The sequence below is a fragment of the Crotalus tigris genome, unplaced genomic scaffold (assembly GCF_016545835.1).
Source record: "Crotalus tigris isolate CLP2741 ecotype Arizona unplaced genomic scaffold, ASM1654583v1 scf7180000024437.13266115, whole genome shotgun sequence".
In the NCBI taxonomy this organism is placed as follows: domain Eukaryota; kingdom Metazoa; phylum Chordata; class Lepidosauria; order Squamata; family Viperidae; genus Crotalus; species Crotalus tigris.
Window position 1 is genome coordinate 8,389,606 of NW_024100606.1, and position 22,323 is coordinate 8,411,928.

The 22,323-nt window shown below is 37.2% G+C and overlaps 1 protein-coding gene across 1 annotated transcript in view; it reads left to right on the forward strand.

Moving 5' to 3' along the window:
• Positions 1-22,323, forward strand: part of DNAJC1 (DnaJ heat shock protein family (Hsp40) member C1) — a 155,066-nt gene that overhangs the window by 115,050 nt on the left and 17,693 nt on the right. Inside the window, exon 9 of the mRNA XM_039331612.1 lies at positions 14,801-14,920. Within this exon, the coding sequence (XP_039187546.1) occupies positions 14,801-14,920 (120 nt within the window). The remainder of the gene's footprint in view (positions 1-14,800; positions 14,921-22,323) is intronic.

Below are 22,323 nucleotides of genomic sequence, written 5' to 3' on the forward strand. Positions count from 1 at the left end.
TAATAATCAACAACTTGTATGTCTCCTGACTGAGTGGAATTTGTATTGTTGATAACATTTAGAAGATATCCAAATTAAATAAATGCTGATCCAGAAATTTACTAATATGTTTTCCTGAGAAATAATTTGATTGGGTGATATATTTGTTCCTGAGCATTAAATCCCATTTTATGATCCCATCTATTGGATTTTTAGAGAATTTCAATGAAATAAGTACAAAATATATTGTAAGAGATTTTTCTGACTACATTGTTTTTTCTTGTTTCAGCTGAGTAAATGATCTGGGGATTGCTAAAGTTTAACTGTTTAACTTTGAAGGCCTGGTAGATGACTTTCTACCATTGTGACCAATTTAGTAAACATTTTCCAGATAAAATGTCTTTTATCTGTTCTAATTCAACTCAGTGCTGAATGTCATCTTAATAGAGATACTCAGAGGGAATGCTTGGGGATTAACCTTTGCAAATTCTGATATAATTGACCTTTCCCACATTTCCTAGATTCCTCTATTATTTACCAGCTTTTAAACTTACTGGATATTTCATTGTCAGCATAAGTGAAAAAAATGATCTTGATATTGATATAAAGAGCAATTGAAATAGGAAAAAAAATTAAATTAGTTATTGAATATAAATTTTTGTTCAGATTAACTTCAGATTTACAATTTTGAATGCAAACATCTGCAAAAAGACATGGATTCAATACCTGCATCATCTTTTTGTTTTTTATTCAGAAGGTATGTCTGAGTAAGGAAACTTTGGTGTGAGGATACTTGATCTGTATCTATATTGTATGATTAAATCAGCTAGAGAAGTTCTAATTGAGTGAGGCTGTATTTTTAACATCTTTTAACCATGGTGGGATTCTTTTGTATAATCCCTGCGATGAATAATTTAAACATTTCAGAGCAAGGTTCTAAATTGGTGGTGGACCAGCTCTGAAGATTAATCTACATTTTTTTCAATATATCTTATTCGGAAACTAAAGCAGGTTGGTTTACCCTAGTTCATCGATTCTAGAAAATGGATAGAAAAAAGAAATACATTAGCTTTGGTTCTGCTAAATCTCTCAACAGCGTTCAGGATCAATGAACATCTTTCTGGTACTGTTTCTTCCTACAGGTGGATTTTATAGGCTACCAGGAGTGCTTTAATAAGGACAGGAAAGATACCCCAAGGATGGTTAATTTTCACAGGACCCAGCACCAGGATTCCTGGCCAGTAAAATTTATATTTTTAACACTTTTTGAATGGGTCTGCTCTCTGACTGAGCTTGGCTACTAAATGTTTGGATAGCTGAAGTTGGGCTACTATTTTGCCAAGTGTCAGGTGGTGATCAGATGTCCAGGAAATTGGTTCTTTTAGATTCAGAGATAATGAACACTCCAGTAAATAAAAGAGTTTTAAGCTTTATTATTAAACAAATGGATTGAAAAGCATAATATAAAAAGCATATGTACCAAACAAGATAATACTCAAATCTCTTACAAGGTACCAGGAGCTCTTTAATAATGACAGGAAAGATACCCCAAGGGTGGTTAATTTCCACAGGACCCAGCACCAAGTTCCATATAGAATCTCCCAATGAACAACAATCCCAAGGTTTCTATCAAACCTGCCACCACGATTTCATGGCCATGCTTCTGTAGTCATGAGACTGCAACACCTGATGGCCCATGACTGAAAACTCAGACTTTCACAGAGAAGAAAAGCTGTGTAGCTATGTGAAGATTTCCCCCCTCCCCTTTATTCAATAAGCAGGGGTGAAAAATGAGGGTAGCTCAGAAAGACATCCAGACCTCTAGAAAATTCTTAATATGAAGGAAAAATCAGATCTATAGGATCAAAAGTCTAGCCTCTTGTGCAAATGAGCACTGATGATATTATCCACTTGGGTAATGAAATATTGGCAAAAAGCCAACCAAATTTGGCTAGCACCAAGAACCCCAATTGCTTTTCAAATGCCACCAGTGGACATTTGTACCTTAAAACAAATGGAGGCTTCAAAGGACATTCAAATCATTTGCAAAGGGGAGGGCAAAGATTGTTTACCTGCTGCATCTCCCAATTGTTTAATTTTTTTCAGTGGGACTCTTCAGAGCTCATTATTAACCTTTTCCAAAAAGTATGAATAGTCTCCAAACTACCATCTGTTCAATGCTTAATGATTATAAAGTTAGCATACTTTTCAGTTGTAAATAATCGTTCCATTTCTCCAGAGTAGAGGCTTGTGCTGACCTCGACCTCCTTTTTCTTGTTCGGAATCCATTTATCCACCCCTATATTGGGTGACTGTTTTAACTGTGACTGGGATGATTCCCTTGATCTGTTGTGGTGCACAGAAAACTGCCAGCAATTGCTTTTAACACACTTCTGCACTTTGAAGAGCTGTGACCAGAATCCTATAGGCCACTTCTTTTGATTAACTCAATTTGTCACAGTTGTACATCCATCCTCTGTGACTTCCACTGCCAGTTTTAAAAGATTCTCTTATTCTGGCATTTATAAAGAAATAGCTTATTAAACTAAAATATAACCTAATTTAAAGCATCTTCTTTCCAATTTCATACAACCTCCTCCTCTTTCACCAACCAATGAGGGAGAATATACTTTACCTTGTCAACTATAGTGTGAGGTTAAACCTATATCCTTCTTGACTATAGGACTCTTCAATTTGTTTGCTAGTGTTTAATCTGTGGATCATTAGAATTAACTGCCCATTCTCAGGTGAGTAAATCAAAATTTACAAAGCTGGGAAGAAGAAAATCTATGCATATTCCATGCTTGAACTGCTTCCACAGCCAAAAGTTGTTTTAAAATTTTTCAGACAGACTATATCAGCCCAGGGAGACACTATCAAACATTGCCCAAAATATATTTTCTTTTCACTTTTATTCATCATATGCCATGTTGAGGTACAAATAAAATCCAATAAACTTCTCCTTATAATCGATCTTGAGTTTAAAAGCTAAAACAAATGAAGTCACCACCATTCCTTTCATTCTGAAACCCTTGCATTCATTGTCTTCAATGAGAACTTTCCTCTCTCTTCCCTTGAAAATAGTTTTGGCTTTCCTCATCATCATTTGGGATTCTTTCTCTTTTCTTTCACTTTTTTCTGTTCTTTCAGTACTTTTACTTTCTTGATTTCTTCTTGTTGATGCTATAAGTAAAGACACTTCAACTTTCCTTTCTTTTAGTCTTGATCTCTCTTTCTTTTTCTTCTCTCTCTTCCAGCAATTTGCATTAGAACCAGTAATGGACTCTACTTGTAAGGGGAGGGAAGTGGATTTGCTAGTAAAAACTAGAGGAATGCAAAGCATTCTTGGGGGTTGCATAATAGTTAAGCAGTAGCAATAAGCAAACTTGCTTTTCAAAGACTGCCTAGGCTTCCTCAAGAGGAGCAATCTTTTCCTAGCAGTAACAGTTTTAGAAAAAAATACATTTATAAAAAGACTTAAAATTCAGATGTTTTGATGATACGGGCCTTAAAAGTCCAGCCCATTTATTGCAGTTACTTTTATACTAGAGTAGAAAATAAACCTCTCCCCATCTCTCAAAGTTAATAGCCTAAAATATATTTTTTTTAATTTTTCAAAATTTTATTTATAATACAATTAAAAAAAATTGGATGTAATGTGGCATTCCAGTATATACATTCTTTTTTTATTATTATTGAAAATTTTTAAATTTTACAAAACAATATGGTTCCCTTCCCCAAACCGCCCCAACCCTCCCATGCCCTCCCCCGACCTTCCCAGAGCTGAATACAGGCTTAATTAATATTTTTTCAAAAAGTCTTAAAACAAATATAAACCATAAACAAATCTAAATACATTAATTAAAGAAATTGTAAACTAGTTAACAATAATATATGTTCAGTATATACATTCTTATCAAGTTGTTCCACATTTTACAATCAATTCTTCATCTATAATTATACATCTTAAGTTTTTTATACAGTAATTCTAAAATAACATATATTTCTATCTTAACACTAACCTTTAATCCCAACCGTCCTCCTCAAATCCCTCCAGCAGTAAAATTTATCCCAGGTTTCGAAATAAATTGATCCACATTTATCTTTCAATACCATTGTGAGCCTGTCCATTTCCACACATGCTAATATCTTATATAGTAACTCTTCTTCTGTGGGGATTTCTTTGCTCTTCCATTTTTGCGCAAATGCAAGCCTAGCTGCAGTCAAGATGTGTAACAGCAAATAGATTGTTCCCTTATTGTATTTCTCTGTAGTTATTCCCAACAAGAAGAGTTCAGGTTTTAACTCTTAAGTCCAATATTAATATACCGTATATGCTGGCGTATAAGAAGACTTCCGGAAGCGCTAAACTCGGCGCCAAAGACGGGGGTCGTCTTATATGCCGGAAATACTGGTAGTTTCCGGCGTATAAGACGACATTCTAGGAATGCGGCTCGGCGATAAAGACGGGGGTCGTCTTATACGCCGGGTCGCCTAATACTCCGGCATATACGGTATCTTTCAGCCAACTTCGTATCCTACTCCAATACTCACGGGCCTTTGAGCATTCCCACCACATATGGTAATATCCAATTGCTATTTTACATTTCCAGCATAAAGATGAGATATTTGAACCCATTTTAGCTAGCCTTGCGGGTGGGAAGTGCCATCTATGGAGCATCTTGTAAAGATTTTCCTTGTACGAGGTAGCTAAAGTGAGTTTCCTATTTCTTTCCCACAGTTCTTGCCAAATCTGCAGGTCAGTACTGAAACCAAAATCTCTATTCCAAATTAGCATAGTCTCCTTGACCTGTTCTTCGTACATTGCCTGGTCTAAGAAAAAGTGATATATTTTTTTAATCATTTTATCCTCGGGATCTAATAATATTTAATCTAGTTCTGTCAGTTCTATTTTTATACCCCACTCTTTTTTGTCTTTCCTATATCTTGTTTGTAGTTGGAGATACACCTACCATTCTAATTCTATCTCTGCATCTTGAAGATTTTTCCTCAGTTTTAATTCTCCTCTCTCATCTAATATGTTTTTATAGGTTATTGCTTTCCCCAACTGAATGAACCTTGGGTATATATACATTTCTAGTGTCGAGATCCAATTGGGAACTTGCCTATAATTCTGTCGCCGGATTTTGGTCCAAACATCTATCAACGCCGGTCTGATGTAATGCCTCCGGAAGTACTGGTGAACTTTATGTTTCTCGTCCCATAACATGGCATGCCATCCAGTCTGCATGTCATGACCTTCCAATTTTAATAATCTCCGATTTTCCAATCGCATCCAGTCCCGCACCCATAGTAGAATTGTAGATTGATAGTATTTTTCCAGATCAGGGAGGCCAAGACCCCCCCATTCCTTAGCATCTTGTAATAATTTTAATTTAATTCTTGCTTTTTTTCCTTACCAAATGAATTTAAGTATGGATTGATTGAACTTTCGAAAGAATTCCTTTTCTAGTCTAATTGGTATGCATTGAAATAGAAATAATATTTTAGGTAGTATATTCATTTTAATTACGGCAATTCTACCCATAAAAGAGAGCTGGAGATTTGTCCAGGTATCCCAGTCGATTTTAATCTGTTCTATTAATTTATCATAATTGTCTCTTTTAATTGTTACACACCTAGCTGTTAAGTGTATCCCTAAGTATCTTATTTTCTTTGTGATCTGAATGCCTAATCTATCAGCTAATTTATTTTTCTGTGTTCTAATCATATTCTTCACGAGCATTTTGGTTTTTTCCTTAAGCCTAAAATAATTTTTTTAAGGCTCCTGTTATGCTACTTCCATGGACTAACCCCTTTCCCCACTTCCTACCCCAATGAAAACTGGGGGGTCTGAAATCCTGTAGGGTTTCTATGCACAGCTCCCTGTTCAAATTATTTCTGCAGGTTTCAGTTTGCCTAATAAATGGCTAATTTATTATACAACCTCTAGTCTCCTAGTCACATTACATTTAATTGTCTTCCCAAGTGGACTTTAGTCACCTTTTCACAATTATTGCAAAACTACATTGTTTTATTTGTCAGTTTGGGGCAGGGGTGGTGGTGATGGTGGCTATAAATAACAAGTCCTGGTACATTTAGAAGCAGTTTTTTAGTAAACTAATCCCAGGTACATGCCAGAAATGAAAGCAACATTGTGTGTCTCACCTTCTTTTGACAACTGGGGATTTTCCTCTAATTTCTTTTTTGTTTTTAAATTCATCTTGATTTTTAGTATTGTTGACAACTTTTTTGAAAGTAGCTTGTAAGTGCTTCATTCCTAAAGCTGAAAGTAAATTATTAGCCTAGAATCACCCAATTGGATGTAGCGAAAAAAGGCAAAACCTGAATTCACAATTTCTCAGTTTCTAGCCTGGTGCCTTTAATCACCATACCAAAATGCTTGTCTTAAAAAAAAATGGTATTCCTTTCTTTCCTTGATTTTAAAAAAAGAAAGGGAGGGAGGGAAAAATACATACATTTGACAACAACCATATACACCTTTTGCAATAACAAGGAGTTCCAAATGCAGACAATGAATTATATTTTAAAGCTCACAAAGCAAGAGCATACCAATCTTCATTTCTTTTATTCCTTTGTCTAAAATGGCCCTAAATGAATTCTTAAAGACAATAAAAATATAATAACCAACCAGTTTTTACACACTGTATAAAATTTCCAGGCACTGTGTCTTCTCCACCAGGAAATTAGAGGCACCTCCCTAGTCCCTTAAACTGGATTCCTCATCATCAAAATTCCACATATGACCATCCCAGATTTCTATATTCCACTTCCAGGATAAGATGAGAGCTTTAACTTTGCAAGGTTGGGTATGCACCTTTTCTTTGTCTGTTTATGATGCTTTAATTTTTCAAATCAAGCAGCCATAGTTACAGTTAGTTGCTCTGCTGATTCCCTCCCAATCTTCCAGTGCCACTTTCAATAGGGATTGCTAATCTTTATAAGCAATAAGTTCTTACCTTGCTGCTGTACCTTTCTCTGACTAGCTTTTAATTGCTCCTAGACATTTTGGAGGACAGTGAGAAAGACCCATTCTACTTCATCCACTGATTTCTGCCCCTCTTCTCTTCCACTCCCAGTAACTACATGATTTAAGCATTGCATTGGATCTCCAAATTGTGCCTCATGCTGTCATGACACCGATGAGATCATCTGGTTTAATATTTGAGCCACTGATTTTTGCTGGTCACTATCACCTTACCTAGCAGATATTTTTTTCCCAGAAGGGCATTGTCACTGGATCCAACTTTGTGGCTAATTATGTTTTGCCAAGTGTCAGGGCAGTGATTAGGTGCCCAGGCAAGTAGTTCTTTTGGATCCAGAGGCAATGAATAAACACTCCAGTAAATAAAGAGTTATAAGCTTTCTTATTAGTTCAAACAAACAGATTGAAACGCATAACATAAAAAGTATTCATACCAAGCAAGGTAATACCTAAATCTCTTACAAGCTGTCAGGAACTCCTTAACAACAGCATTTCTAACTCTTCCCTCCACACACACACACACATACACTTTTCAAAGATTTTCACTAGCTTAATCCATACAAGATGGAGAATCCTCTGGTCAACTGAAAAAGCAATTCAGACTGAAATAGCTGAGCTTGCCTGAAAGATTTGTAGCTCTGGTGCCCTCTTGGATTCAGCCCTGAGTGGATATCCAGAGTTCATCAGTAGCTTGCCCAGCCTATTACTATACCAAATCTGGCTATTCTTGGTACTGTAACAGATCTGGCCATTTTGGCAATTGTAATGGGATCTGAGTTGGATTGCTATTATTAGTACTCAAAAATTACTTGGAAACTTTAGCTGGATCACAATAGTATATACCGGTACCAAAGCTTTTGACAGTATAAAGACAATATACAATTTTATTGATAAAATTGGGGAGTTATTTCCACTGTTGCTTATGATAATTGGAAATAGAATGTTTATCACTTTTTTCCATTTGAATCTATCTCAGTTTTATAATTCAGCAGAAGTGTGTTTGGCATATATGCAGGATGTGACTCTTTGAGGGGCTTTTTCTAGACTCCAGAATCCTTGCTGTTAAGATGAGCTGGACATCTGTGTTCCATGGTTATTGAAAAAAATAATTTATTCACCCTGACTTGAGATATTTAAGATGATTTATTTTACCAGTAGTTTTATCTGAGAAATCCTTAGAGTTAATATTTTGGGGTGTTTTAATGTGAAGCAAATTAGTAAAAAATTTTCTATCTTACTTCTATTTTAATGAAGATAGAAATATAAATTTAATATTTTTCAAAACAAAACCTTGGGGCTTTTTCAGACTTATGGGCAGTGGCTGATGATACCAAGAGAATTGAGAATATTTTTTATCTTTATTTTGATCTTGTGAGACAGTATATATTGCGCATTTTAATTTGATTTTTATGCTGTTATTAACTGGGTGCCATACTCAATAATTAAAAAAAACCTTTTGTTTTTTAAGGTGATATTGTAAAATGATCACAATTTCCATTAGTTCTTAAAAACCTAGGAGATTAAAATGTAAGTAAAGAATCTGTGCTTTATGAGTTGTAAAGGTTTTATTCTCTCACATGTGTTATGATTGTTTTATAGTTCAAGGTTAGTTGGCTTTAATCTTTTAAGTCATCTTGAAGCTGGGAGAGATGGATGAGACAGACATTCAACAGGTGCGGGGTCGCCAGACAATTGATAGAAAGATTATGTGAATGTTACAAAGTAATTCTCCCAAATACTGTCTACTAGATTTCTCCGAATGTCCTGTTCTAAATGACACTGTTGACGTGCAACGGTGCTTTCAGAACAATTAACAATGTTAACTTTGCTTTGGAATGAGTACCATTAATATACCTATCTCAGACAGCTACCTTGTGCTACTTCTGTTTCAGATTTTAGAATCTTTAGAAAAAATAATGGAAGCCATCTTTTCTTCTGTGATTTTCTGTCTTTTTTCTCCTTTTCTTCTTCAGGTAGGTAGATTATGGGTTCATGAGTGAGGCCAAAGTATCATGAGAAATTCAGCTGGAATTGCAGAAAAGAGAACTGCAGCTGTCCATTCTCTGCTGTCAAGTATGGGTATCCATGACTTGCTCAGAGCTCAGTTTTATTATATTGGCTTTTGCTTCTTTAATTGCCATTACAGTGCTGAAGGATACAGATAAATGCACCAGTGAGTGTTTTTGGCAACTTTTATATATGTGTACTTCAACTCCCATAGTTCTTTCAGCCAACATGTTGGTTGGGGAGTTGAAATTCATATAGCTTAAAAGTTGGCAAGTTTGAAAACACTGTGTTAGACTATTGTGAAGTTCTTAAAAAAATATCATTAATCAAAAATCAAAGTTTGTTTTTCCTAATAAATAATAAATAAACAAACAAATAATTGATGGCAGGAATTTTATAACAATCTTAGGTTTTTATTCTAAATCAGACATGTCAAACTCGCAACATCACATGACATCACACGATGTATCGGGACTGTTTAGCCATTGCCGGCAATGGGATGGGCGCAGCTTCCAAGTGACACGTCCGGCCTGCAGGCCGGCAGTTTGACAACCCTGCACTAAATAATCCATACTATTCTAGCTATAAGACTGCTAACTTCAAATATGCTGAATAACATGAAACCAAAATAAATAATTTTAAATGAAGAGCAATAGAATTTTCTGAAAGAAGGTGATTAACAGAATGCTAAAAATTCAGGTAGACTTTGATGGATCAACAAAATCCACGTGCATGTTCATGTAAATAAGCACTGTGTTTTAATTACTTTTAATTATTACAAATTAGAACCACCTGAGGAGAAAATATTACATATAATAATATTTACTTAAAACAGCAATAAACATAATAAGCTAATAGAAGTTGATATGCATTATTGAAATATAATATAGTAACCCCCTTCTGTTCATTCACCAAATTATACGAATATTTATGAACTGCACAAATCCCTTCTAATTTTTGTGTTAAAAATAGGGCCTCTTGTTTCTGGCTTTTCTTTTTGACTGCACAGCATTCAATGTGGGGACTTAATCCCAAAGCACAGCTTTTCTGATGTAAAATCTGGATGCTTGTGTAGATACAACAGCTGTCCCCTCGCTATGTGGCATTTTCTATTACTTTACCATAGAATGAGTTCTGGCCAGGTTTTGGGTAATATTGGACAAATGTAGTTTGAAGTGATAAAGGCTTATACATATGCATTCATTTAACTCTCGTAGTATTGGCTTTGGAGCAGGAAAATAAATTCACACTGTGGCCACCCTCCTAGATGATTGTAGCAGTTGAATTGTAGGAGGTTCTGCTGCATCTAAAGGCCCAATTAACTAAGAGCTGTAAATTCAGCAAACCTTTAAAAAAAGGAGAACAAAGCTGTGGCTCTTCACCAACAAACAAGGATTGCAGAGGGCTGATTTCTAACATAAAATGGTTTGGGTTTTTGCATTTTAGGTATCTAAACTTTTCTGAGAAGGGAAAATTCTGGTAGAGAAACCTCTGGATTCTTGCTTGAGAAGGGATGCTATAGAATATTTGAAATGTTTCCCGTAGTATCAGTTGTGGATATTTCTAAGAATAATCTGACTTTTGGAGAGAAAAGCTCAACTATGCTTTTAGTAGCATTCTAATTATAGTGGGTCCTTTTCTGCTGTTGGCATCTAAATTTTATCTTGGCTTCTAAATAGTCACTTCTCACATCTGTGTGAAATTCTCCAGACTATATGTCTGCAGTCCATGTAAAGCATCAGATATCCTGCAAAGCTGCCTGTAGTCTAATTCCTTTGATTTAACTCTAGGTGTAACAATTATGGAAATGTTGAAAATGTGGAAGATGCATTTTTCTAGAAAAATGGAAATGCATAGTCAATCCTGGAGTACAATATTTGCATTCTCTATCATTCTTAAAGTGGCTTATTAGATTCAGTGTGAAAATGATTTGGCACATTATAGTTATCTTAATAGAAGATAAATTCCAAATTGAAAGAAAGCATATTAAGTTAATGCTTTCAGTTTACGTTGATATTCATCCATTTCTTTTACTCTTTCAAAAGTTTCAAAGGAAAATTACAAATTTTATCTATTTCATGAATACTTCTCTCCAGACTGCCTGCCAAATGTTATTCTGACTAAAAATAATTAAATAGGAATGTAGTATGCCTGGAAAGACGTAATTGGAAAATAAAGATCTTTTATAAAACCCAATATTAAATTAAAAATTTGCTTTACTGAAAATTCACCCACTTGCTCTTCAAAAGGCAAAGATACAATGTAAGCACTAAAAAAAGAAGCCAGATTTGGCTACAATAATCATTTTCTTTTTGCACAAGACCCTCATGGCAACCACTTTGTGAATGTAACCAGTAACCAAATGCTTTAAAAAATGTCCCGATATATGCCTACAATCTGAAAAAAAAGTCAACAAACTCCAACAATTACTTACCTTTGCTTCAGCACAAATTACCATCATTTAGCTAAGAAGGAATTTCAAGTAAAAAATAATGAACATATTAATTGGGCTATCTTTGTTCACTAGTGCAGAGGTCCCCAACCTTTTGGGCATTAGGGACCGGTTCCATAGAGAAAGGTTTTTCTGCGGACCAGAGGGGGCGTCGTTTCATGTACTGCCTGCATCCCACAGATGGGGCTTTGCTTGTTTGTGCAGACCAGTTTCTGGCATGCTGCACCGGTACTGGTCCCCGGACTGGGGATTGTGGACCCCTGCACTAGAGTTTAATGTGTCACCTCTCTTGTAATGCAGGAAATTCTATTTGCAAAAATATTATTTAAAGAATGTGGCAGGCAGCATTTTGGAGGAACGGTCAGCTGACATCCTAAGTGCCAGGAAGAGGAACTGGCCTGTGGCTCAGAGGTGTAAAAATAAATCTTTTTCTCTATCATTTATTTATTTATTTATTTATTTATGAGACTTATATACCGCTTTAAGTGCAAGCACTCTCTAAGCGGTGTACACCAGTAAGCAATGTATATATATATTTACATTGCCCCCAACAATCTGGGTCCTCATTTTACCTACCCCGGAAGGATGGAAGGCTGAGTCAACCTTGAGCCGGTGAGATTTGAACCGCTGACCTGCTGAACACAGTCAGCTAAAGTGGCCTGCAGTACTGCACTCTAACTGCTGCGCCACCTCAGCTCATTTATTTTATTGTATTATCATAAAACATAATACATTGTGTTAATCCACTACAATGATGTTTATACAATATTGACTAGAGATATTAACATTCTAATGTTTACATAACTTAAACCTTTGGAAATAAAAATAAGTTTATATCAGTATTAACTATGATTTCTAAAGCATCAATGTTTATAAACATAAAATTATTTAAATGCTATTTAAATGTTTTACTCAAAGCTAAATAAACAACTGCACAATGCATGAGACTATTTGATAATGAAGGTTTCTGTCTTAGGCTTTATACTTCATGCCCAGTACATGTGTAAGCTGGGGTCCTGCAGCCCATGCCGTACAGTTGGGTTCAAGCCCCGCAGCTGCAGGGCCAGCCATCCAAGTGACAGGCAGAGGCAGAGGCGCGGAGTGAGGCATATGATCCAGCCTGCCAGATACACACACCAGCCTAGCCACAGCAGGCGTGGGGGGTGTGGGCAAGCAAAGACGGATGGCGAGGCCATGTCAAGGCAGCCCAGCCAGTCACCATCACTGCCATGCCATGGCCCCTGCCTACCTGGTCCCCATTGTCCATCTTTGTTCTCCAGTTCCACTACATGCAAGATAAGCTTCCTGCCTGGCGCCATACCTCAGAAGCAAACAGAAAGGGCAGGAGCCCCTCGTCCCCAAGAGGCAGCTAGGATTCCCCTTCCTGTTCTGCCTGAGCCTGGTCCTGGCATCCTGGGAGCTTGAGGACCAGGATGGGCACCCACGCCCTGCCCCCCAGGGCCCGGGCAGACTGTGCTACTGTCCAAGGGCCCCCATGAGTGAAGCTCCTCCAAAGAACCAGGCCCTCTCTGGTCCTACCCCCCTCCGTTGGAGACCCCTGGACCACCTACATCCCTGCCCACCCCCTTAAAGGCACCCCTGATGTGAGCAATGTTGAGCTAGCTATGCCCACCTGGCCACATGCACCCAGTTGGCTGTGCCCATCCAGCCATGCCCATCTGGCCTCCCCCCCCCCAGGGCAACTACAGTGCTGATAATGGCCCTCAATTAAATTGAGTTTGACACCCTTGTTCTAAGTGATGCTTTGGGGAAACTGGTTAGTAGAATCTCCTCATTGAGGGTTATGATTACTGTCTAATGGAAATTAGCTCTTCCTTTTTATAGGCCAAACCAATGCCACTTTGTGAGTGTATGCATGTTCTTCTGCTGAAAATGGAACATTCTGTGCTAGGTTATCATAGTGCATGTCTTCATCTACTTTGTGTTCCTGCATTCTATTTTGATCATTGATATTGTACAATAATCCAAGTAGATTTGATTTTGGTTTTGGATGGACAAAGATACATATGGACACAAGAGAAGGATGACTGAAAAAACTCCTTCCAATTATTGGCTATTATTTACTGTCTTTTAACCAGCAGGCTGTATATTTATGCCAATTTCTCTGCTTCAGGGAGCATTCCTGATTGCCCTGAACAAAGTGAATAAGAGTAGTTTGCTTTGCAAATGAATGCAAATGGCAGTGCCTTTGGGGAGCCCCTTTAAACAAGGGCAAGGCCCTCTGACGATGAGTGAAGCTGCCATTTGGACATAGTGAAAAGAGCACGCTGGAGCCATTGATTGGGGGAGACAGTAAAAAGTCAGGGAGGGCCCCGTTTCTGCTTGCAGTGCAGCAGGCAGACGTCAGTGCAGTTCGAGCACAGTGGGAGAATGACAGGCAGGATTAGTGTCAGGCAGAAGCTTTGCTGTAGCTGTGGAGATGGTCCCAGGGGTCATTCACCTCTGACTGTTGTTTAGCACTGATGGCTCTGTAATGCAAACTGCTTGATGCCTGCCTGTTCATTATCAGAAATAGTGATTAGGGGGAGATATTTGTCATAAAAGTCTCCTTTTAGAAATAAAAGAGAAATGGGAAGCTGTTGCTCACTGCCTATATCAGTACAGAGGAAGCCTGATCCAGATGGTGTTTTGATAGGAAAAGACAGTGAAAATTGCTCTTTGGGTGCTTGTGAAGGCTTTTCCATACAGTTCCTTTTGCTTGGAGAAAGGATTCAAAAAGGAAGAAATTGTTGGGTGTGTTATACAAGTGCCTGGAAGTTAATGGGTGGGTTTTCTACCATCCCTAATGAGTGTACCACGCTCAGGAGCTATGCAGACTTGGCTGTTTTTAACACATTATTCACAATCTCTCAAAATTCCTTTTCTGCCAGAGCAATTTATAACTTAACAAATATATCTATTTTGTTAAATAAGGGGCCTGGTTCATCATTTCTAAATATACTTCCCCAAGGAATATATTCTCTGTGCTTTTTTTGTAGTACTTGTAAGTTAAAACATGTGTCCATGAAAAATATTTTTAACATAGTGTTTATTTTATTTTTTTTCTGTATGTGAACAAGGGTGCATTGACACCCACAAAAAGGTAGAATTGTCTGTTCATTGTTTGTAAATAGATAGACTTAGTCTTCAAGACAGGTGGACAACATCTGTTACATAAATCAGATAAGTTGGATCTTCTGCAAGTAGGCACCATTAAAAAGCTGTAAAAAACATTCTTATTGCTTAACAGATTTTATTGGACTGCTTTACTTAAGACTCATGTTTGGTGTTTTTCATCACTGTAAAAACCCTTCGAGTTGCCTAGTATTAATAAATGTTTTACAAATATTTTACAGGTCCCTGAATGGATGGAAGAGGACCTTAGCCAACTGACAAGAAGTATGGTTAAGTTCCCAGGAGGGATGCCTGGTCGATGGGAAAAGATTGCTCATGAATTGGGTCGATCAGTGGCAGATGTGAGTTCACTCAAATTTGCATTGTATGAACAAACCAGCACAAGGCAAGCAGGAAGGAAGGCAGATCTTGGCAGAGTTGGACATTGTCTTTGAATGGAGGGTACTACCCTTTTAAGACCTGGAAATGAACCATTAGGTAACTGGGCAAGAAACAGATGTCAGCAAGTCTTCCCTCTCCACAATTAACAGCTGTAACTGATCAGCTATATGGAGATACTAGTGCTTAGATACTTAAGCTACTGTAACCTGATAACCAAAAAAACAATGCTGGTTTTAGTTTTTGTGATAAACTCTCATTTGCTAGAAGAGAACATTTGTGGGACTTAAATAAAGATTATATTTCTGTGTAGACCTTAAAAGAAATGAAAAACAGAGAAAAAAGAAAGAAACCTCATTAGCTAATAGTATTTAGACAGGTGGTATCCATTAATTAGAACTTAGGGTGCCTGCCATGGACTGAGGGGCTGTATAATACTATGCAGTATGGTGATGTAAAAATGACTAATTTGTCAGATTATGAAGATAAAAGAGTTTTTTTTAATATGAGTTAGGGTAGGATTCTATTCAGATGCTTTGAATCCAAACTAGTAAGGGAAGTGAATGAGGGTGCTTGTCAATGGCTGTTTGGCACTTGCTGGCATATGACATCTCTGGTTATTAATCAGCAATTGAAATATTGCATTAGGAAAATGCAAGGGAAAGTATCAATAGTTCAATGCTATATGTCTCTACTTAGAAAGAAATTTTGTTTACTTCAATATTTGTTCCACTGAACTGTTTCTGTTTCCCATTTTCAAGTGCTAGGCAGAACCACAGAAGAATGACTATTAAGTATGAGAAATCAAGAAATCCAGACAGTTCAAATGAATATAAAGATTTGTAGATAATGATGATGATTAAGCTCTCTACAAGAATCTGAACTACTAACAATCAAAGCAGATAGGTGGTAGATAAGTGTCAGTGGAATTCAAGGTGGGCTGGATTTAAATCTCTTGTGGGTACAAAGAGAGTCGAGACTGATAATACATTTGACCCTTTCCTCAGGGTTAGCCTGATCATCGCCGACAGACTGTTTTCCAACATAGACACACATCTCTCCTAACAGGCTAGTTTCTGTGATCAAGACTGAATTTTTATTACGTTGTCTACTACAAATGAAAGCTAGACTGACATCTGCAAAAGTGAAAAAAGATTTTTGTGGAAGAAAGCATTAATAACTGAGTCAGCATCTCTGCTTTGTGCCCATGTCAGAGCTAGTTAAATATCACAACTTAGCCACTTGCTCTTCCTTCCCCAGCATGCACTTCCTTTCCTTAATCTTTCCTGTGCCTTTAGCCCACACTAATGTTTCCTTGTGGCATTCTGGACAAAGTGTCTCTCAGGTCCCTGACCTTTTCTTCCAATACCTGTAGTTCTGTAGCTGCTGGTCCTGGTTGCTCAGCCAACAGCTCTGAGTCCTGTAGCCCATTTTTCACCAGATATCCAGGAACTCCAACATCTAGTGCAGACCTTGTTAATCAGGGTGATGTCTGAGCTAGTTAGGTTTTCTAAAATTTACATCTCACCATATTTTTTATGGGAGAGATAATATTTGTCTGACTCTTCTGGTGAGTCTTGTCCAATATGATTGAACCTCTGGCATAGCTCTCATCTTCCTCAGAGCACACAAACCCCAGAATCATGTCAAGGTAATGTCTCACTGAGGGATGATGATGATGATGATGATTTTAATCTTTAATTTAATTCACAGTCTGGGACTGGTAAAAACTTAATAGTTCAAGTTCTAACCAAATATTTTAGAGCTGTGAAGATGTCTGAATGTATAGGCAGCTCTGAGTAAGGTGTTTTTATTATTGTTATTCATCATTGCACAATCAGCCAGATGTTCAGACTGGGTTTGGCATTTCTTTGGAACAAGCTTCAATGCAGGCGGCCTTATTCTTTTTGCTGTTCTAAGTGCTCAGTTATTCTTTGTTTCAGTTCTTTTACTTCTTTAGTTAGAGAGCTTTATCCTTTCTGAGGTAGAGGAGAGGGTAAGGAGAGGAGAAGGTGCCTAGTTTCCAAATGAAAACATACATATATACATACATACATACGTACATACGTACATACCGTGTGTATATATGTGTGTGTGTATAATATATGCATATGTGTATATATGTATATATGTACTATTTTATTGTATATCTCTCATTAGCTTTGTATCTGCCTTTCCTTCAGTGTCTTTCAGATATTGACTATGCATAGGCTTCTTTTTCCAATTAGAAACTCAATGCTCAATTGTTTTCTTTTAATACTTTGCTTTCAATCTTGTTCTTTTCAAGAGGTTTCCCTTGTTCACCTCCTTCAGCAAAGGCTCTTTTACTTTCTTTGTGTAGTCATTTAAGCTATGTTTTTCTTCTTCCACAGTTTGTTTCACCTGTAAGAGTCCTGTGCCACCCTGAGATCTTGGCAAGTACGATTGATCAATATCACTTTTTGAATGCAGAGCATGGTGCATTGTCACTAGTTTTCTTGTCTTTCGAGCCAAGTTCTAGCTGAGTCCAATCAATTATTCCAGCTGAGTATTGTATTATAGGCACTGCCCAGGTGTTAATTGCCTTTATGATATTTTCTCCACTCAGTTTTGATCTCAAGATTTTCCGAATTCACTTTATGTATTTTGTTGAAGTAGCTTCCTTGAGTTGGTTGTGCAACAGATCAGAAGCTTCCAAAACTCCTAAGTATTTGTACCCTTCTTCTGGTGTTACTGCTTTTATCAATTCTTCATTATCAAGTTCGAATCCATCATCTTTAACCATTTTTCCTGCCTTAACAGCAATTGTTGCATATTTGTCAATGCCAAATTGCATTTCAATCTCTGCTAAACTCTTCAGTGTTTTTTAGCAGTGAGCTCAATTCAACTTTTGTTTTTCCAAATAATTTTAAATCATCCATGTATAGCAAATGGGAAATTTTCAACTCTTTTTAGCCAATTCATAGCCACAGTTTGTTTTGTTCAAAATGCTTGTTAGTGGCACCATCAAAAGTACAAATAGCAGAGGTGACAATGAGTCACCTTGGAAGATTCCTCGTTTGATTTTAACTTCACCAAGTTCTTCTCCACAGGCCATCAACTTAGTTTGCCATAGCTTCATGGAGGTCTTCAGGAATTTCTGGATGTTGCTGCTAATTCCAAAAATGTCTAAGCTTTTCTCAATCCAGCTGTGTGGAACAGAATCAAATGCTTTCTTATAATCAATCCAGGCCATGAACAAATTTGTTTGTCTTGTTTTTTGAATTCTTCAAAACCAGTTTATCAATCATCAATTGGTCTTTGGTTCCTTTTGAATTTTTGTAGCATCTTTTCTGTTCTACAGGCAGCAGATCCTTGTTTTCCAAATATCCATAAATTTGGTTTGCAAATGCCTATAAGTAATTTGTTGTTGGCAGGCAAGTTATTGGCCTGTAATTTTCAGGTTTTATTTCCCTTTTCTGCATCCTTCTGAATCAAAAACGTTCTTCTGGTTTTTAGCCATTTTTTACTTTCTGATGTTTTTAGAACCTGATTCATCTGGTTTACTAACCTTGTATGCAAACTTGTTAGTGATTTTAACCAGAATCCATGCAGGTCATTTAAACCAGGGACACTCCAGTTCTTGACTTTCTTTATTTGTTTTTTGTACAATTTCTGTTGTTATGTGAATGTCTTCTTCCATTCTAGTCATTTCCACAGTGCTTTCATTATTATTTAAGATTTAATCTTCAATTTGATTCACATTCTGGGACTCATAAAAACTTAACAGTTGAAGTTCTAACCAAGGACCCAAGAACTATTACAGTAGCAGATTACTACTGCTACTACTGCTACTACTACTACTACTACTACTACTACTACTACTACTACTATTATTATCGATCATCGCACAGTCAGCCAGATGTTCAGACTGGATTTGGCATTTTGTCTACCTATCGAGTCCTTACCCAGGACCTGGGATAGGCAGATGTGGATGTTTGATGGTATTACAGATATCGTCGCAGGATGGAAGCAGTTCCTAATAAGGCCGCCTTTTGCAATTGACTAATAGCGAATTTGTCAATGCCAATGGTGTTCAAGTGGTGCTCCAGTTGTTTTGGGATTGCACCCAAGGAGCCTATTACTATTGGTACTACCCTTGCTTGCTTTTGCCACAGTCTTTCTATTTCTATTTGTAGGTCTTTGTATTTTGTTATCTTCTCCAGTTCTTTCTCTTCTATTCTGCTATCTCCAGGCACTGCCACGTCCACTATCCAGACTTTTTTGTCTTTCTTATCGACAATTGTTAAGTCTGGGGTGTTATGTTGCAGGTGCTTGTCTGTTTGAATTCTGAAGTCCCAGAGCAGTTTAATTTTATCATTTTCTATGACTTTCTCTATTTTATGATCCCACCAGTTTTTTCTTACAGGCAAATGATATTTTTTGCAGATCTTCCAATGCACCATTGTTGCTACTTTGTCATGCCGCTGCTTGTAATCAGTTTGTGCAATCTTCTTGCAACAGCTTACCAAGTGGTCCACTGTTTCTTCAGCTTCTTTGCATAGGCGGCACTTACTGTCTGTTGCTGTCTTCTCAATTTTGACTTTGTATGCATTTGTCCTTAAGGCTTGGTCTTGTGCAGCCAGAATTAGTCCCTCGGTCTCTTTCTTCAATTTTCCTGCTCTTAGCCATTGCCAGGTTTTATTGTTATCTGCTTTCCCAGCTATTTTTTTTTCTATTATTATTATTATTATTATTATTATTATTATTATTATTATTAGCACAGCCAGCCAAATGTTCAGACTGGATTTGGCATTTTTGTCTACCTATTGAGTCCTTACGAAGAACCTGGGATAGGCAGACGTTTGGATGTTTGATGGTGTTACAGATATCGTCACAGGATGGAAGCTGTTCCCAGTTGACTGATGGTGCCTTTTGCAATTGACTGGTGGTGAATTTGTCAATGCTCCATTTGTTCTGGGATTGCACGCAAGGTGCCTATTACTATTTGTACTACCCTTGCTTGCCTTTGCCACAGTCATTCTATTTGTAGGTCTTTGTATTTTGTTATCTTCTCCAGTTCTTTCTCTTCTATTCTGCTCTCTCCAGGCACTGCCACATCCACTATCCAGTCTTCTTTTGTCTTTCTTATCAACAGTTGTTAAATCTGGGTGTTATGTGGCATGTGCCTGTCTGAATTCTAAATCACAATTTAATTTCTTCATTTTCTATGACGTTCTCTATTTTATGGTCCCACCAGTTCTGGCTTGCAGACACATTACATTTCTTGCAGATCTTCTAATGCACCATTGTTGCTACTTTGTCCTGCCACTGCTTGTAGTTAGTCTGGGCAATCTTCTTGCATAGGCGGTACTTACTGTCTGTTGCTATCTTCTCAATTCTGGCTTTATATGCATTTGTCCTTGGGGCTTGGTCTTATATTAGTCCCTCAATCTTTTTCTTCAGTTTTCTTACTCATAGCCATTGCCAGGTCTTCTTGTTATCTGCTTTCCCTGCTATTTTTTTAATGTACTGGCATTGTGGTGCTTTGTCTTCCCATGCCTATATTCTGTTTTTCATTTGGTTTTATAGGGCAGATTGGTCTCTCCAGTAGTCTGTAAGCCTTCCTGGTGTACTGTCTTCAGTGCATCTTCTTCATTGTCTTTCAGATATTCTTCCAAAGCCATTTTGTCTTCCTCAACCATCTGATGTACTTGCAATATTCCATAACCAACCTATTTGCTTGGTAGATAGAATCTGTCAATGTCGCTGCGAGGATGAAGGGCATAATTTGTTACCATAATTTTTTTGGTTTTCCTATCCATTGCTTTTAGTTCTGCTTGAGTCCAGTCCACTATTCCAGCTGTGTATCTAATGACTGGAATTGCCCAGGTGTTGATTGCCTTGATAGTATTTCCTCCATTGAATTTGGACTTAAAGATCTTCTTCACTCTCTTGATATATTAATTTCTAATCTTTTTCTTTACTTCAGTGTGCTTGATGTTGTTGGCTTGAAGAATACCCAGGTATTTGTAATAATCTTCTTCATCCAGACTCTTAAAGTTATTTTCATGAGATATCTTGATTGCTTCAGTTTTCACTATTTTTTCTTGTTTGATAATGAGTGTGGCACAATTGTCCAAACCAAACTCCATTGCAATATCTTCTCTAACAGACAGTGTTCAGTAGCTATTCTATTTCAGATGGTGTTTTTCCATACATCTTCAAATCATCCATGTAAAGGAGGTGGGATAATCTGGCAGATGTTTTGGATGTTTGATAGCCATGGTCTGAGATATTCAGTATTGTTGACAGAGAAAACAGTACAATGATAAATAGTAGTGGTGACAGGGAATCTCCTTGAAATATTCCTCTCTTGATAGTAATCTCTCCCAGTCTCTCACCATTGACATGAAACTGTGTCTTCCATTGTGCCATCGATCTTTGCACAAAGCTTCTGATGTTTCTACTGACTCTTGTTATTTCTAGGCACTTGATTATCCAGTCAATGGCAGAGAGTCAAATGCCTTTTTATAGTCAATTATGCTACATTCACGTTGGTCTTCCTTCTCTTGCAGTTTTCCAAAATTATTTGTCAGTTAGGAGTTGATCTTTTGTTCCTCTGCTATTGGGGTGATTTCCTTTTTGCTCAGGTGGAAAAAGATTGTTTTCAGTTAGATGCTATTGGACTGCATCAACTACCACACTAGTTAGCAATTTGAAAGTTGTTGGTAAGCAAGTAATTTTGCCAGACATTAGCCACTCTTCAAGTGGTATTTCTTGATTAGGTATTCTTTGGTCTTCTTGTTCTTCTTCAGCTTCTCTTCTTTCATCTGTTTTAGTGTGCTTGCATCTGATCTCAACTTGTTATGGTCTGTTGATTACGTATTGTTGAATGTCCTCATTCTGCCATCAGTTCCACTAGAAATGCCCAAGAAGTTCCATAGATCCTGAGCAAATAATGGACACAATTAATACAGGTAGTCCTTAACTTATTTATTCCTTTAGTGGCTATTCAGAATTATAACAACACTGAAAAATGTGACTTACAACTAGCCCTCGCACTTACAACTAATGCAGCATCCACACAGTCAGAATTTGGCTGCTTGGCATCCAGCATGTATTTAAAATGGTTGCAACATCCTGAGATTATGTGATTGTCATTTACAACTTTCCCAGCTGGTTTCTGGCAAGAAAAGTCAATGGGAAAAGCTATACTCACTTAAAAACCGCATGCTTCACTTAACAACTGCAATGATTTGCTTAACAACCATGTCAAAAAAAGGTGGTAAATTGGGTGTGACTCACCTAACCACTGCCTTGCTTAATGATGTAAATTCTAAATTGTGGTCATAAATCAAGGATTACCTGTATTCAAATCTTTTGAAATAAATATCTATTTATTGTT